This window comes from Armigeres subalbatus, chromosome 3, assembly GCF_024139115.2.
Source record: "Armigeres subalbatus isolate Guangzhou_Male chromosome 3, GZ_Asu_2, whole genome shotgun sequence".
NCBI classification, from domain to species: domain Eukaryota; kingdom Metazoa; phylum Arthropoda; class Insecta; order Diptera; family Culicidae; genus Armigeres; species Armigeres subalbatus.
The window spans coordinates 89,634,574-89,654,106 of NC_085141.1; the positions used below are offsets into that span (position 1 = coordinate 89,634,574).

Below are 19,533 nucleotides of genomic sequence, written 5' to 3' on the forward strand. Positions count from 1 at the left end.
TATCTCAGCATTCGGCGCTCCGACGAGTGATTTAAAAACGTCCATGGAAAATTCTTCCAAAATTCCTTCGAAAGTTCTTCTGAATTTCTGTAGAAAATTCTATCGAGTAGCCTTTAGAAGTTGTTCTGAATGGAAAATGCTCCTGAATACCCTTTATACCCTATATGCTACTTTATTGGGGAGCCTATTGAAGTGTTTTAAAGTTGTTTCTTAAATAAATCTAATTAATTATCGTTTTGCTCTTGCGTTAATTCGACATAATAATCATTAATCCACAAACGTAATTTAACGGAAAGGCAACGGAAGCGGTTTGATTTGCCAGAAGATGTATGGGCTATCTGTCATTTTTTTTAGTTTCCGTCGCCGTTCCGCTACATTGCGTAGGGACCTTTAGGCGCCTTACCAACAAGCATTTGTTTACTTTGCTTTGCTAATTTTGCCCCGGTTCGACAGTTAAAATGTAGATTAAGCTTCACTCTTTGCGCAACTCTATATAAATAATACACTCTGCAGTAAAATATTAAAAACATTATTCCGTTCAGTTTAAGTTCATGAGAAAGCAACGGCCAACGTAAGGACAATACTTACCGAATCCAAAACTAAATGCACTCACGTTTTTAATGACACCCTCTTTAAAAAGAGAGCCACGCACAACTACCATTTTTATCATTACACGCATGCTGCGACGCAGCAAAGCTAGAATAATAAAAATGGCAATTGTGCGTGGCTCCCGTTTTGAAGGGGGTGCTCTTGAAACCGCGAATGCATTAAGTTTTGGATTCCATGAGAATTGTCCTTAAATACGCTCCGAGCAGTCCATCCCTGCAATGAATAACAGAAACCCAATTCGAGATGAGAGACCGACACCGTTTTGATTTGAACGTTTGTGTTTCCGCCTGTGGAAAAAAGTAGAACACACTCAGTTCAGCTCGGCATTTTTTGATTCTTTTGCCGAAATCTGCACAGCCGAGCGTTCGGTTACTGACTTTCTGCTGATATCACAGCTAAAAAAGTAATTTGTTTACCGCAGCACCCGAAGAAGCCGCCGTAATCATACGTCCATTCAGCTGATATTTCAGCAAACGAACTTAAACCGAGAATCGCACAGCCGAGATCGGTGAAAAAATTTAAGTGTGAAGATTGTATCTGAGACACTACTACCAATTGTATGTACGCAATCGAAAGTGTTAACTGTTTGATTTTGAATGTCTATCAATTATTATAAGAAAATGAAAATATTTTTTATAAACTCATGAATTACCTGCGGTCGTGTTTTGTAAATTGGAGAAAATTTCTAAAATTTTCTTTTGTATTTAATGGTGATTTATTTCCAATAATGAAAATTTACCATAATAATAATTATTATTATTATTGTCTTTATTTCAGAGGCTTTCAGCACTAGGCTGGCTCACCTCTTTCCATAAGCTTGAGCTTGAGCTTGATTGACTGCTCGTAGTTGCTACTCCATTATGACCAGATCAGCTGTTCTTGCACAGGGAACCAACAGATGTTTGCTTGGGACTAGCACACATCTTCAATGTACAAGTACTGGTGATCTCATTTGTTAGGTCATACTGGCGCCTGCCACGTCAGAATGCAAGTCAATGTAGGGAAGGGGGAGGAAATGATGATGCAATCACTCGCCCACTGCAAGCCGAAGATACCTCTGCACTTGCCACGAGTTCATGCGGAATTTGTTGGAATTTCTGGGTTAGGTTGGAGAGGCAGAGGTCCGTCTTGGTTAACGAGCTGCCAATGTGATAGATAGGAGAAGGTAACTGATGGAATTTCTAATTGGATGTATGAAACGAGCTCTATAGTTCATTTCCAATTCTAGCAGATTACTGTTAGAATACTCAAGTTGAAGGTATAGGAATAGTAATGGAAACGGTATGGAAGTCCATTTCCAGTTCTAGCGATTGCTAGAACATGAGAAATACAGAGAAAGATATAAAGTAGGAGAATGGAACGGACCTGGGAATGAACCCACGACCTCCTGCGTATGAGGCAGAAGCAGTAGCCATATGACTACCAAGCCCGCTCTAGGCTGGCTCACCTCTTTCCATAATTATAAAAAGCAAGACCAAACTGTGAATATCGCGAAAAAATAGCACTTCAATGCAATTGATGCCAACGCTAACCACCCGATGATTTGCTGTTGAAATTTAAGGTCATGGACGCCATCCATGTGAAAATATTTTTGAGCGCTTTTGATTCTGCTCTCGACGGCAATTTTCTAATATACATAAAGGGGAACTGTTCCATTTTCCATCTCACTGAACATATATTAATCTTATCGCAAAACAAAGAAATGCGGCACCAATCTCGTCGCTTCTTTTTGCTCACACGCGTGCTTACTGCTGAAAAAATCACAAAAATAAGAAACAAACCATTGATATAGGAGCTATGGGATGAAGTGCCGAACCGTTCCCCTAACAGCAACAAATCCAAAATCAGAATCTAGAGAAAATTTCACTTGAATGCTACTGACGCCAGTGTCAGCCACTCGATGAATAAAATGCGAATACATTTTTACAACACTTCCCTCCGACGAGTGCTTGCGCTGCTAACGACACCAAGCGATTATGGATTATGATTTGCACTTGCACACAAGAAAATACCTTGATTCTGGTTTTGCACGGCAGCACTGATATCTAACGAACGAAAGGCGCAGCCAACGAGCCGACGCCAATGGCACCGGCCGCCGAAAGGGTGGGACCTCAATCTCCATTGTTATCAGATACTGGCAAGGCAATGAAGCTAAGAAAAACAGCGCAATGGGCGAAGAGCAACTTACGGAATCCACGAAAAAAGAAAAGACTAGCCATCTACATTTACAAGGTGTTGAAGCAAGTCCACCTGGACACTGCACTGGCGTCTCGTCAAAAGGTAATGAGCATCATTAACAGCTTCGGAAACGACAAGACTGCCATCCGCCTCCTGCTAAAGGGTGAGCTTTCCAAGAGCGCTATCTCGGAGGGAACCAAAGTCGCCACCAAGCACACTACCTCCAAGTGAACGAGAACGGTAACCCACGATTCGCTATCTACTGGGACTGCTGCTACTGGCGTCATCGTTTTGACAATAATGTGCGACCCTCGTGTCTGCTCTTCGTGAAATCTTGAATTAGCTGAGGATTAGAGGCCAGCCCGTAAGTTGCACGATTTTGATGTCTGTGCTTGCGATGCACGTACGGGATTGGTTGGTTTACCGATTTTTAACAGTGCTTGGCGAAAATAAATTTTTCATTAGATTGACACTTTTAACCCATTAGTTGGGTAAAATTTTAAAGATTTCTCCGATTGATATCATTGATGATTGATATCACAATCTTCTAAATCGATTGAAAGACGGCTGAGATATTAGCACATACTACCAGACCATTGTTCGTGACGGTCCTTAATTTGAATCTGCAGTTTTTTAATGTAAAATTACGTTCCTGACGTAATTCTACGTCAAAAACATACCTGCTGGCGAAGGCAGAATTGCGTCACTCGGATAACGGTCGGACGAAAGAGGGACCCCAAATAACTGTCCAAAATATATGTATAATGGTTTTGTTGGTGCTTGCGCCCTTCAGTCTTGTTTGATTTTTATCTGCTTTGGTAGTTCTGCTTTATACTCGCTACCGGAAACCCGCAAAACGATCTCAAGCTTGCACATACATGTATTGCTTGGCCGCCATCCAATGCATTGGTGTATCCTAACCAGAATTGCAAAGACGGTTCTCAGCTCATATGAGGAGCCACCACTTTACTGTAAAGTAGCCGCTCGGTGCCCGAAAATCCAGAACAATCCTATCGGAGCAATTAATAATCGCACTGCTTGTTATGTGTAGTGTAGCCTGGACAATGGGCACTGTTGTCCTTCTGACATCAGCTAGATTGAGAGGACACACCTGTGGGGTCTGCCTAGGATGTGGTGGGATTCGACAGTGGGCTCTGTTGAACTTTTATAAAAAGCTGCATGTGTCGTGTGCCGTTCAGCCTAGCCTAGTCGCGGTGTTTGGTGGGACTTTAAACAATATGACCCGACTGATCAAGCATCTGTACACCAAGGAGGTGCGGCTCCAACAGCGTCTGTTCTGGCATCCAGCGGCTGAGTATGAAATGCTATTCCCTGGAAGCTACACCTAAGATGGCAGCCCCATCCCGGTGGATAGGCAACCTTGGGCCAATAACCTACTGTTCCCGAAATATCAATTGGTTCGAGAATCCGATTATGAAAGAATACGGACTGATTTTACGGCAACGACTCTTAGCACGAAACAACGGACACGAATAGGAACATGGAACGTTTTAACCCTAGCGCAACAGGGTAGATTGGCACAACTTGCCAATGAGGCACGCCGCATGAAGCTTGAGATCCTGGGAAGGAGTGAAGTCCGTTGGTCAAACTTTCGAGAACACAGAATGCCGTTGGGACAAGTTCTGATATACTCTGGTTTACGAGGTGAACATGCTCCCCGGCATCGCGGAGTTGGCTTCCTACTAAGCGCCCAGACACAATTTGCGCTTATGAAGTAGGAACCTATAAGTGAAAGGATAATCCAATGTTATGCGCCAACCGATGCTGCCTTCTACAGCCAACTCAATGCCGTCGTAGATAGAATTGCGAAGGGTGATATCCGGTGCTGTAGATATTCCGGAAGGTGGCAGCGTAGAAGACCAATGGCTTGTCATCAAGAATGCCTTCATCGCCACCAGCGAGAACAATCTGGGCGAACTACGCACCCAGAGAAAACAATGGATCACCGATGAGACCTGGAGGAAGATAGAGGAGCGAAGAGAAGCCAAAGCCGCGATAGAGCGATCGAAAACCAGAGGAGCCAAAGTCTTAGCCCGTCAACGATACGCGGCTCTTGAGAAGGAAGTAAAACGCTCATGTCGACGGGACAAGCGAGCGTGGGCAGACTCTCTGGCCGACGAAGGAGAGAGAGCCGCCGCAACCGGGTACATTCGCCTCCTCTACGATATCTCACGACGCTTAAGCGGGGCGAAGATGAATGCAACGATGCCTGTGAAAGACGCGAATGATCAGTTATTGACCGACCCAACTGCCCAGCTGAAACGCTGGTTCGAGCACTTCGAACAACTTTTTCAAGTGCCAGCCAGGCCACCACCACCTCGGCCTAGGATACGACGTAAAACACGCGTCAATACCGAAGCTCCATCACTGCCAGAGATTCAAACAGCCATCCAAAGCATGGAATCGAATAAAACCAAATGGGTCGATCGCATATCAGCCGAGATGCTCAAAGCTGACTCCATGACATCCGCTCAACTACTGCATCGTTTATTTCGTAATATCTGGGACACCGCAACTTTCCCGGTCGACTGGATGCAAGATATTTTAGTAAAGGTGCCCAAAAAAGGGTGACCTGACTGTATGCGATAACCGTTCCGTTCTCAAAGTTCTATGCAAAGTTATCCTAGCCCGGATTCAGGAGAAGATCGATGCGACTCTCCGGCAGCAGCAGGCCGGATTCTGTGCCGGAAGATCCTGTGTAGACCATATTGTCACGCTCCGTTTCATTCTGGAGCAGGTGAACGATTTCCAAGAGTCCCTTTACTTGGTATTCATTGACTACTAAAAAGCTTTCGACCGTCTCAATCACGAGAATATGTGGGGCGCCCTGAGACGCAGGGGGGTTTCTGAGAAAATCATCAGCCTCATCGAGGCACAGTACGAGGCCTTTTCGTGTAGAGTGCTGCACAATGGGGCCCTGTCCGACCCTATCTGGGTCGTAGCTGGTATGAGGCAAGGATGTATTCTATCACCGTTACTGTTCCTCATAGTAATCGACGAGGTTCTGGTAGATGCGATTAACCGTGAACCAAACCGCGGGCTGCTATGGCTCCATATAACCATGGAGCACCTGAACGACTTCGAATTGGCTGATGACGTTGCACTCCTCGCTCAACGGCGCTCTGATATGCAGAGTAAGCTCAACGACCTTGCCGAGTGCTCCTCTTCAGCAGGTTTAGTCATCAACGTCAACAAACCCAAATCGTTGGATGTAAACACGGTGACCCCTTCCAGTTTCACAGTAGCCGGGCAATCAGTGGAGAATGTTCAAAGCTTCCAATATCTTGGTAGCCAAATGGCGTCAGACGGCGGTACCGAAATCGACATAGCACGAATCAAGAAAGCTGCCTTTGCGAGTTTAAGAAATATCTGGAAAAACAGGCAGATAAGTGAACGCACCAAAATACAAATTTCCAACTCTTACGTGAAATCTGTGCTGTTATACGCTAGCGAAACATGGTGTGTATCAGTGGAGAACACTCAACGGCTGCAGGCAGGTATTCATCAACAGATGCCTGCGGTATATAACTCGGGCCTGGTGGCCTCACAACTGGATCTCAAACAACGAGCTCCATCGTCGTTGTCACCAGAGGCCGATAGCAACAGAAATTCGGGTTCGGAAATGGGGCTGGGTCGGCCACATAGGGACGGAATCGAAATGTGTACACAAGCACTGGAACCCAGCGGGACATCGCAACAGAGGCAGACCCTGAGGCTCATGGCGGCGAAGCCTTAATAAAGAAATAAAAAAAGTCGACCGAAATCTAACCAAACAGGTTAAAGCGATAGCTGGAAATCACTCAGGATGATTTTAAGGCTTGTTATTTTCAATTAAAAGCATCAAATCACTGAAGAGTACTCACCCTACCATTCCTTTGAGAATTCGATTTTTACAGCTAATGGTTTCCTATGTATGAACTTTCATGGAAAAAGTTTATTTAACAATGTGGCGTATATAGTTTTGCCAGAACAAATGTGATATGATTTAATAAGGCTGACGAGTTTTCAGATGTGATTATGGTGCACCACGCGTATGAAGAACACAAACTGACGGGTTGTGATGAAACACAAAATTAATTCGGAGAATCGTACAGATTTGCTAGTTCTGCATTAGTTGGACTCGAGTTTTGGGGAATACATCTAACAACACGTTTAACAGTTTCACGAAACCTCACGAGTTTGGGATAATGAATAATAATTATGTGCCGCATTTTTTTTTTCAAGGCTCCTGTGGTAATGCATGCGGCTTGCTGAGTTCGGGTTCTTGTTGGCGAAGAAACTTGTAAGACTTTTCTGGGTACGCAAAAGAGGTAACTTTTAGAAACCTAACAATAAATAACTGTACTTGGTGATTATTGATTAATTAACAGTGTCCCAGCTGTGTGATACGATGCAAGTAAAGTTGTAACCCTGATGTAGAGAATAATTAGCTTACCTATTATATGAGCAATTTGCAATTTTTCCGATGCATAGGGTCAAATAATAACATAACATCACATTTTCGAAACATTTTCATTATGATTGCTTTCGAAATCGATTTTTTTATGCAAAATGTCTTTGAAATGCATTAAACGTCGAAATCTGCTGTTATACCGAAACAAAATTTTCAAAAAGGTTGACTTTGGGACACGGACAATTTTTCGAATTGGAATTATTTTGTTTTTTTTTTTATGCCAAATGCATGAAACATTAACATCTGGTGTTACCACGAAAAAAAAAAATAATTGAAAATTATAGACTTTCTGTGGTTTTTGTGTTTTTTTCGAAATCGATTTTTTATGCCAATCCCAGAAATTTTGTAAGTCTCAAAAAGTCATTTTTGCAATTCCTGATCATAAGTTCGTCTTTGAGTGATAAAACGGCCTATTTTTCTATACTAACCAAATGGGTGCTTTAATGACCATTATGCAACTCAAATGGGTTGCATAATAGTAGTTTGTGCAACAAGTTGCAAAAAGATACGAAAACGTTATGATTAATTTTCAGATGTACAATTTTATATCATGCATCCTCACGGAACATTATTGCAATACTTTCGTAGATTAAATAATACTTTGCTAATATCCTTTCATCGTATTTACTGTTCATAGTTCAATAACAATAACAGCCATAACAGCCATAGTAGATACCCTGAACCTACTTTTCGGCCTCGGCTTACAATCTCGGAAAAGAGTAAAACAAACAGCACACAAACCACAACAAAGCCTTCGAAAGGCAACGAGTACCTTGTGGCCGAGTGCACCGGCGCTGGCTGGCTGGTCGCCGGTCAGCCGTCAAAAACTTTTTAAATTAAACATCCCGGCCATTATAATGTGGTGGCTGTGGTGGAAAATTGCTATCGTAAAGTTTCTGCTGCTACCCAAAGCGAACACCATCCGAACCCGTGTTCCCACAGTTTTTTTTTTGCTCCATTCGGCAAGGTTGAAATTCTTGTGAACTAGATTCCGGTCGAAGCGGGAATGGCTTGGAGGAGCTGTCTCCGATGCTGGATGCGACTGTATTCTTCGCCCCATTCAAGCGGAGCTCAACAATCGTAACAACAGGGACACGCCGGCAACGATGACGACGGTTTGGTTTGCACGATGGTTGTGTAATTAAAAATGCACAGAATAAATTAAATTTGTTGGAGCGTTGTTCGAAGAAGTGCTGTCTACCTACGGGCTTGGTGTCGTTCTCAGCCACGACGTCATCCTCATCAGTGGTTGTGGTCGGTGGTGCGGGTAATGCGATGATGGCGTATAAGTTAACTCGTTTGAACTCATGTTATACTTTATTCGTTTTTCCAAATGCAGGAAACGATAGTGTTGCTCGTTTTTCATGGGGATATATGAGAAATCGCCGTGGCGCACGACTGGCTGGGTTACCCTCGTGCTAACACAATCATAAATCCAAAGATATGTTCTCAAATTAAACAAATTAAAAATAAAAGTTTTCATAACCCCACACCCAACCGGCGTACGGTGTTTTCTAGCCCAAGAATTCGTGATCGAAAACCTGTTGACCTTGAAAACTTGATTTGAGAGGTTTACTTTGGACTCAGTGATGTGAAATACAAAAAAATGCCATGGGATTGCTATTACTAATTTGCTAATCACTTCTTTCAAAAGATGTTAACAATTAGGATTTGCTTATTAACATGTGATACTTAAAGGAACTTTGTCAAACAGATCATTGTTCTAAATAGAAAGTGCGAGGTATGAGAACGAAAATTAATTAAATGTCACTGAATGTCATGACATTAATGTCGCATGACACTAATTCGACTCTCACGCCGTCAGTTTCAGATCAAGGGCAATGACCTATTAGAGAAAGTTTTAGGATTATTTAAGGACTATATGTTTATATAAGAACACAATTGTAAATTAATTGTGAAAAAGTTATTAAGAAATTGGTCCCACGACATCGAAATGATACTCCCCGTAAGATGGAAAATCTCTTTCCTCTAGTTGCGAAGATACATCATCGATGTCTTAAAGAGAGTTGTAGAAAAAGTTGATAATATAAACTTTTGCTACATAAACTTTAGTTCTATCTGCCCTAGACTTCTATGAGTCGTTATTTATTAACGACCTATAAACATCAGGTTTTTCACGATACTTTCATATTTTAGAGATAGCTTTTTAGTCTTGACAAAATCAAAACACTGTTATTTAATCTTGTCCGACGTTTCGGTCCGTTTGAGACCTTCCTCAGGGACTCTAAAAGTATTTATTCTCTTATCGTTGCTTTGAATTCGGTACCTGGCACCAATTCCATTTCTTTCTGCGATCTTCGTTGTTCACTGCAGTGAGTGTGTTTAAAACCCTGTCTGTTATTCTGTTATGACAAAAAGTAAGGGTAACGTAATTCAATCGCGTCACTTTACTTTTACTATCAAACCTTCCAAAACCTTCACTTGCCAGGCTGTTCGGCCACATTGAGAGTTGACGTAAAGTCAATGTCAATTTCTCTCCACGAACAGCCTAGATAACCGTGTGGTGTCGGCAGCCGGTTGTCTGGCTAAGAATAACGCTACGGATTGCCTGTTCCAGTGGTAAAAGTCCACCATACAGGTGACCCCTAATTCTTGGTGTGATGCGGCTTTATGCTTACCGTGCCTATGAATGAATGGTTAGGGGGGTCTAAAAAGAACCTAACCGCTAACGGAGCCTGTGAAGCACCAGGGCACCCTTCACAGTATTGAGCCCTTATTGCGCCAACCGGAGCTATGGCGTAGTTGACTTTTTGCTTCTCCGGAATAATCGGCTACTCTTATTCAATCTCAACTTGAGGTTAAATAAGGGTGGGATTATGAGTATGGTTTTATTTAGTTTTTCATCTAATTGTCACCTATATGGATTCGCTTTATGCGTTTTTCACAGTGTACTCTGTGTTTCGTCTTTGACGTTCTTGATACGATACCGACTTGGTTTCATCGTTGCTGTTCACATAAATGTTGAAGTTGTGGAGTGTATTATCGTAATTCGCAATGGCTACAGTTAGGATAGCTCAAATCAATCTTCAGCACAAAAGAACAGCAACGATTAATCTTTGTAGACTTATGCAAAATGGCAAATCCCAAGTGGCTTTGGTGCAGGAACCCTATTTTCGCAAGGGTAGTTTCTACCTAGGTATCATAGTGAACCCGGTTTTTGCTGCTTTCAGCAATGAAATGGCAAACTCTCGATTAATGCCGCGTGCATGTGCGCTTGTTAATAACGCTATCGTTGCTACACTTACTGAACTAACAACCAGAGATGTATGTGCTGTCACAATTGATGCAACTGGCGGATCCCCCGTCAGGAAATACGTCTATTGTTCGGTTTATTTACCACATGATAAACCATCCCCTACGGATGCTTTCAAACAAGTGGTCAGTTATTGCACGTCAAAAGGCCTTCCGCTAATTGTCGGTAGTGATGCTAATGCTCATCACATCATCTGGGGTAGCTCGGATATCAATCTGAGAGGCTCCAGCTTGATGGAATACTTAAGTAGTACCGAACTTGGTTTACTTAACATAGGCAATCGCCCAACCTTTATGGTATCTAATAGAGCAGAAGTATTAGACATAACTCTCTGCTCCAATAGAATCAGTCACGAGTTGACGAATCTGACCATCGCTACATCTACTTTGATCATTTGAATGTTTCTTCGCAGACCTTGCGGTTTAGAAATCCCCGTTCAACCAACTGTGATCTCTATACAGAGTAGCTCTTGACAAAATTTCATGGATATCTACCATCCATTGAAACTCCTACCGACTTGAATGATGCCGTTGATACTACAACGTTGCATATCGTGGTAGCTTTCGAATAAGCTTGCCCTTTGCGTTCTGTGCAAACCTCAAGAGGAACCCCATGGTGGAATTCCGATTAGCTAAACTCAGGAAACAGCGCATAAGGAGTTGGAACAGACGCCATTCAGCAGGGACGGAGCCTTTCAAGTCGGCTCGGAAAGCTTACAAGAAGGCTCTTCGATCTGCTGAACGCTCCGGCTGGAAAAACCTTTGTGCAAATGTTTCCAATTTGAGTGAAGCCACTCGATTGAACAAAATTCTTGCGAGATCCAAGGATTTCCAAGTTGGCGAAATTCGCAAGCCAAATGGCGACTACACTTCTTCTGACGAAGAAGCGTTAGAGCACTTATTTGATACACACTTCCCTGGATGTGTAGATATTGCATCTTCGGATGTTCCTGATGTCTTTTCATGTAGTTATGGGTCTTGGGCTCAGGCTCGTAGAATCATAACTACTGAATCGATTCAATGGGCTCTTAATAGTTTTGCTCCTTACAAATCTCCAGGGGAAAATGGGATCTATCCCGTTCTTCTTCAGAAGGGTTTTGAGCATATCAAACATGTTTTGAAAAAACTTTTAGTATGCAGTTTTGCTACTGGCAGGGCCGGATTTATGGGGGGGCCGGGGGGGCCGTGGCCCCGGGCCCCCACAAATGTTATGTACTAAAACCAACCTTTTTTGTACATTTTGGGGCCCCCATATACCGTCGGCCCCGGGGCCCCCTTCCGGCTAAATCCGGCCCTGGCTACTGGGTATATTCCAATATCCTGGCGGGATGTCACTGTAAAGTTTATCCCAAAAGGAGGACGTGCTTCGTTTGAAGAAGCAAAGAGTTTTAGACCCATCAGTCTGACCTCATTTCTTCTGAAATGCTTAGAACGCATTATCGATCATCACATTCGTGATGACTGTTTGGCAAACATGCTTCTTCATGTTAATCAACATGCTTACCAATCTGGAAAGTCCACCGTGACTCTTCTACACAAGGTTGTCTACTACATCGAGAAAGCATTTGCTCAAAAGCAATCATGTTTGGGTGCGTTCTTAGATATTGAGAATGCTATTTGACAACGTGTCTTTCGATGCAATATTGGAAGCCGCACGTTATCATGGGCTTCCTAATATTATTACCAAATGGATTCACCAGATGCTTAAAAACCGACATCTCTACTCGACATTACGTCAAGAAGCGATTAGGAAATTAAGTGTCTGCGGATGCCCTCAAGGGGAAGTATTATCTCCACTTTTGTGGAACCTCGTTGCAGATACGCTATTGAGATTACTCAATAATGGCGGTTTTCCTACCTATGGATTTGCCGACGACTATCTAACATTAATAGTCAGTTTGTGTATTACTACTTTATTCGACCTGATGCAAAATGCTCTTCAGGCAGTCGAAAGTTGGTGTCGCCAATATGGCCTTTCGGTTAATCCAAATAAAACATCTATTGTACTTTTCACGGAAAAACGTAACCGTAATGGTATTCGCCCATTACATATTTTTGACTCTGAAATCAATGTAATGGATCAGGTAAAGTATGTGGGACTAATTCTTGATTCCAAGCTCTCCTGGACTCCTAACATTGAGTTCAGAGTCAAAAAGGCGTGTATGGCTTTCGGTCAATGCCGACGAACTTTTGGTAAAACTTGGGGTCTTAAACCTAAATATATCAAATGGATTTACACAACAGTTGTACGACCAATTTTGGCTTATGGATGTCTTGTGTGGTGGCAAAAGGGTGAAGTGAGGACAATTCAGTCTAAATTAGGCCATCTTCAAAGGATGTGTCTAATGGCAATGACTGGTGCGTTCTCATCGACTCCCACGGCTGCTCTCGAGGTTCTTCTCGACGTTGTCCCACTACACATACATCTCAAACAAGAAGCACTTTCTTGTACTTACCAATTATGGGTTCTCGGTTTCATGGAAGAGAATCCTGTAAACCTCAGTTCTACACACACTTCGTTGTTACAACTCATGGTTGATTGGGACAGAACAGTCCTTGCTCCAAGTGATCTCACACTCGCTAGTAGTTTTCCTTATAGGACATTTTCAACACAATTCCCCTCGCGGGATGAGTGGACATCTGGCTATTTGGAGAGAAGTATGTCGGACAGCATTGTTTGTTATACTGACGGCTCCCTCTTCGAAGGTAGAGCGGGTGCAGGTGTCTACTCGCGTGAGCTAAGATTTGAACAGTCACACTCACTGGGCAGACACTGCACTGTCTTTCAAGCGGAAATATTTGCCATTATGTGTGGAGTGCAATCCGCACTGCAGAAACACATAATGGGCAAAGTAATATACTTCTGTTCAGATAGTCAAGCAGCTATCAAAGCCCTCGCTTCGGCCAACTCAAGGTCGAAGTTAGTAATCGCATGTCGAACTCAAATAGAGGAACTGAATTCAGTTAATACATTGCACCTTATATGGGTACCTGGCCATTCTTCCATAGCTGGAAACGAATTGGCTGATGAGTTAGCTCGCACTGGAGCATCACAAGACTTTTTTGGTCCTGAGCCAGCTATTCCAATATCTAAGTGATGGGTGAAGCGTTTGATTAGCTCCACTTCCACTCAGCACAAACGGTATTGGAGTAGTTTGTATTCATGTCGACAAACAAAATTGTATATCCGAGAGCCATCTCCACTAGTAGCTAATTATTTAGCTAATCTGTCTAAACAGAATTGCAGTGTCTTAGTCAAGGCCTTGACAGGTCACTGCCGACTCAACTATCACATGGCAAATATTCAGCGTGTTGAATCCTTTGTCTGTGATGGTTGTGAATCCGATTATGGAACTTCTTATCATCTGATATGTAACTGCCCAGTTTATGCGCAACTGCGTTTCCAAATATTTGGTAAACACTTACTAAGTGAAATTGACTACAGAAACCTGAACCTTCAAAGTATTCTGTTGTTCATAACCCGTTGTGGTAAGGAGCTATGAGCTTTTGTACGTGTTGTATACGTTGTATGCCCTCTTCAAGGGTACCTTTCCCAAACTTCCCATTTTCTCCCATCCATATTCCTTTCCTTTTTGTTCACTTCCTTTTCCCCTCAGGTGCGTGATGAGAAAGGCTGTGAAGGCGATGGCACAAATCTCCCGAATTGAGGTGAACGTGCCCCTGGAGCCGACGTTCTGATACCTGATCGTTGCTTTGAATTCGGTACCTGGCACCAGTTCCATTTCTTTCTGCGATCTTCGTTGTTCACTGCAGTGAGTGTGTTTAAAACCCTGTCTGTTATTCTGTTATGACAAAAAGTAAGGGTAACGTAATTCAATCGCGTCACTTTACTTTTACTATCAAACCTTCCAAAACCTTCACTTGCCAGATTTGGTTCCATTTGTTTGATTAGTTCTAGCGTTATGAAGAAATTTGTGTTTCATTTGTATGGGACGCCTCCTTTCCAAATGGTGGAGGGGTCTCGCACCATCTTAAGAACTTTTCCTGGCCCAGCCCCAGGAACAGCCCAAAAGTAGTAGGGGAACGGCTGTATTTTGGACCGGCCTCTTACTTTGAACCACCTAGCTGAATTTTGTATTTATATCACACAAAACTAACTAAAACATGCAACATTTAAATTTTATTGCAAAAAGAAACTATTCATAAGGTATTTCCTACATTTGCTTTTTATAAAATATTGCAATTATTATTATATATTTTTACGCATTTACTCATTCCGGCTGGATTAGATTAAAACTAAGACGACATTGTAAAATTGAAGTCAACTTTTAAAAGCTGTAAGTTTATTTGCACATAGATTTAAAACATGTGAATGATGTTGTTGACTTATTAAAACCTAATTAAAGCAGTTTCATATCTCGAGTATAACATTGTAAGTTTAAAAACAGTATTCTGAGGCATGTCCAAAATAGGTTCATTTTTATTTGAACCGAACATATTTTCGACATATCTTCTTTTTAAGTTCTAGATCTCTCTAGATTTTGTATTTACCAACCATTTGTTTCTCTAGTATCAAACTATTAATAAATTACTGTTCATACCGCATTTATAAATTACCGTTCATTGATGTAAGCCCTAGAAAATTGTCTATCAATCCAACATGTAACTGTTTTTATTATTTCCATACGAAAATACTGCCTAAGAGCGCATATCAGTCCCACCTTTGCTGGCATTTCTATCCATATGGGACGAATATGCGATTGTAGGCAGAATAATTAAGAAAGGTCCATGACATGAACCAATCTTTGCTAGAGAACCTTTGCTCTCCGTCCGTGCTGCTTGCCAATGCAACAGAGTTCCGCGTTCAACGATTATGTTTCGTTTTGAAAAAGAATGTTCAAGGAGCAAGGAAGAACCGGGCAACCCACTACTATCAATGGCGCAAATGGAACAGATCTGGCAAACTACATAAAAAAATATGGCAGGGTAAGAGTGACCAGGTGCATACATCACGGCCATGGCTGCACGTTTGTTATGCTTTGATGATGCAATACCGAGTTGTACTGAAATTGATATTAGTTTCAATACCCTTAGCTGGTAGATATTGTTCTAAACTGTTGAGTGCTTATAAAAATGTATTGCTCAACAAGGACTTTCAGGATGAAAACGCTGAAAAAGCTGGAGATCACTCATTTAATCCAATAGTAACATAACTTTGCAAGCAACACAAAATTACTCGAGTGGTCCAAAATATGTTCAATAGGTGGTCCAAAATAGAAAACAGGTGATCCAAAATTAAATCTCACATATCTTCAGAATTTTTGATAGTTTGGTTCTTTAGGTGGGATTTACAACATTTTTTCCTACAAATCCTACCTAGCATTCACCATTTTTTGATTGCATAGGGAATTGATCAAGTATTATTACAAAACCTAACTTTTATTCGAAAAATTGTTCGGCCATTTCCTAAAGTGATCCAAAATACCTCCCTTACCCTATTCTAATCCTAAACTTTGATCATAGGTAGGAATAAAATATACGGTGCTAAGCATTCCGCTTGTACTAGTTTTATTTTGCGTTATGATAAAAGCTTGATATTATAAAGACAGGTTCACCGTCTTGGACCAGAGGTCGACCGCACAGGCTCGACAGTTAACATCTAGCATCAGTTCTACCGAGAAGTACGAATTTCTTTAACACGGACAAGTGCACTCAACTGCACATTCTGTGTTCTCCGAGCGTGAATTAGGTACTTAATAAAATACCTCGCATTCGTTTTCACTCATCAACTAAGTGCAGTGCAGTAACATGGAGAACAGATCGTCAGGATATTCGTCACGTAGAAGCCAGAACATTAAGTTACGTTCCTTTTATCAGATCCCCTCTAAAAAACTTGGATCCGAAGGCAGAACATTAAGTCACGTTCCTTTTATCAGACCTCCTAGGAAATACTTGGATCCGAGTGCTAAAACTAAACTAAAATGTTGCAAACTAAAACAGAACTGGTACTTTGTATAAATGTAGCGCTTGAATGCCAATTTGTTCTTCTTCACCTAAAATACAAAAAAGATGAATATATTATATTCGTCAAAGGAATATTTTTTTTTATAATTCAATACCAAATTTTCAAAACGACGTATCTGCTTTTGTAAATAAAGATTTAATCGACGATTTGGCGATTCTGATAGCGCAAAATATATTTTAGTTACCAGATAAACATTGTCGCTTGGGTTCCCTTTGTTCTGCTGTCATGTGTAGTACCCAACTGTCAAATCGCATGTATTTTGCCTTCATTGATATTTAGATCCCGTATCCTCGCCAGCAAAAGATGTTCCGGACAGCGACGACAGCGACAATCTTTATCCGGTAACTAAAATATCTTTTGATAGCACTCTCAAGCAAACCAACAGCATCAACGCGTAGCAGAGGCCTTCGGCCACGTGTTGATGGGGTTGATTTGCGTGGGAGTATGGTTCTCTAATTCCCATTAACTTGAATATATTTAGCCCTTAATAAGCTATCTGCCTTTAACTGAATGGGTAGGACTGCGAATCAAGAGTTAGTTTGATTTTCGGCTCAGTTATGTTTTCGGGTGGGAAACGATCTCGATTGCTTGGGCATAATGTATCCATCGTACTTGCCAAACAGGACACACACTTATGCAATGGCGGGCATAGAAAAGTTTCAAAATTATAACTGAGAAAATGCTAGGATTCCAAGTTGATAAGCGGGCCAGGTTCCACTTGGAATGTAGACCCATAGTAGAGAAAGAAGAAGAAGAAGAAGAAGAAGAAGAAGAAGAAGTGAATGCGTTTGAATATCTTTATTTCGTCGAATCATTTTACTCTAGTATCTATTATCACGGTGTTTCTATGGTGAAATATTATTTTTCAAAAATCTGTATCTCTGAAACACCCACCACGTGAAAGTATATGCTCGGCAGCCCTTACTTTGCACCGTTCAATGTGGAAAAACGATCCATAAAAAAATGAAAAACGATCCATAAATAACATCTGAATGTTCCATAAAACGCTACCATAAATCCATAAAATAGTTCGAGAGATTCCATAAAGAATATTTTTATGATCCATAAAACTTTGAAAAATGATCCATAAAAACTATATATTGATCCATAAAATTTCAAATTTGCGCAATTTATATCCTGACTAGTTGACCCGGCAGACGTTGTCCTGCATAGTAGGCGGAAATGCGCGCTGTGAACTGCCATGGGAAATTTCCATACAAATCTTCATTTTAGTATTTCATGATTTACTCAACTTAACTAATGATTTTCCACAGAGGAAATATCATATAAACCCGTCGGAAACTATTACGAATGTAACTGCTGAAGGAATGAAGACAAACCATCCAGTCGTTTTTGAGTTATGCGGATACGAACACAGACCATTTCATTTTTATTATATAGATGATGATCCATAATTTCAGCCATATGATCCATAATTTTGATAATGTGATCCATAATGCTTGGAAAGAAGGCCAATGAAACTATATTAATTGATCCACACATTTTATAAAATCTATAGATCATTTATCAAAATTTATGGATCATATCACCAAAACTATGGATCATTTGAACAAAGTTATGGATCAAATGGCCAGAATTATGGATCATATGACTAAAATTATGGATCATATTACTGAAATTATGGATCATCATCACGATAATAAAATGCGCAAATTTGAAGTTTTATGGATCAAAATATAGTTTTTTATGGATCATTTTCCAAAGATTTATGGATCATTTGTCATATTTTCATGGGAAAATAGAAAGAATTGTATTGTTTTTCTTGACCATGTTAACGTTGACCATGGAACATATTTCCCAATTAATTGCTAAATTTTAACTTAGTTATGGATCGAAAAATTATTCTTTATGGAATCTCATTAACTATCTTATGGATTTATGGTAGCATTTTAAGGAACACTCAGATGTTATTAATGGATCGTTTTTCAGTTTTTTTATGGATCCGTCTTTATAGTTTATATGCAAAAGTATGTTTTGCCCATATGCTCTCCTGTTTCATATAGTGAGTGAACTAAAATGTTCTATCGGGGGATCTAGAACAATTTTTATTTTTTCACTATTTTTGGTGCAAACTCCATAGAAATGTCAAATGATAGCCGATAGAAATATCAAATGATTGTCCCCCAAAAATTTATGGAAAAATGACCCCGATAGAACATTCTAAAAATGCACCTACGTGAAAGAGAAAAACCTATACTTTCGTGCAGTGAGTGTTTTAGAGATACTGATTTTTTGAAAATAAGCCTCTTCGGAAAAACACACCGTGATTATAGTTATAACTATAGTAGCACTTCACGATCCCTTCCTAGCGAAACGTAGCTCCGTCCATGGTCTCGTTTACCTAAGTTGAGATATAAATAGAACCTGATCAGTGGCGTAGCCACGGGGGTGGTTTTGGACATAAAACCCTCTCCGGAGACAAAATTTTTAGAAGAAATTTTTTTTCGAACATTCTCGAATTAAAAAAATGTTCAAAACCCCCCCCCCCCCCGACCAATTTTCTGGCTACGCCACTGAATCTGATGAATGGTTTTTTCTGATTTTGGCAATTAATACCATCTCCTCTGATGATGATTACGTGCAATATCGTCCTACGTTGTTTAATTGTTATTTTATTATGAAAATTGGAAGTTACTTCGTAAGGATGTACGAGTGTGGGTCAAACGACGGTAGGGTTATAACTCTTGAAACCGATTATAATACTGTCACTACCGGCAACTTGTGGTCTTCCGACTGGGTGACCTTTTGAGCAAAGCTGGATCTACAAAATAGATGCAAAATAATCCGATCAACGATACAACCAAACAGGGGAGGACAACCAACATTGATGACACTTCCCATTGGGTCCAAGAACTAGACGCATCAAAATACATAAAATTATTACTGTCAGTAACATTATTTCGAAAATTTAAAAAAAAATATATTGCATAATAAACTGTTTCGGGCCTTCCGCAGTAAAAAGCCGTCGGTCGCTCCAAACGATAGCACTGAA

The 19,533-nt window shown here is 41.0% G+C and overlaps 1 protein-coding gene across 1 annotated transcript; it reads left to right on the plus strand.

Moving 5' to 3' along the window:
- Positions 1-2,691: 2,691 nt before the first annotated feature.
- Positions 2,692-3,018, plus strand: LOC134221799 (histone H2B-like). The gene has a single exon (XM_062700980.1). The coding sequence runs from the start codon at positions 2,692-2,694 to the stop codon at positions 3,016-3,018; it is 327 nt and encodes a 108-aa protein (XP_062556964.1).
- Positions 3,019-19,533: the final 16,515 nt, after the last annotated feature.

What these genes read in the sequence shown, in the direction of transcription:
- LOC134221799 (XM_062700980.1), top strand. Translation starts at nt 2,692, where the DNA reads ATGGCACCGGCCGCCGAAAGGGTGGGACCTCAATCTCCATTGTTATCA.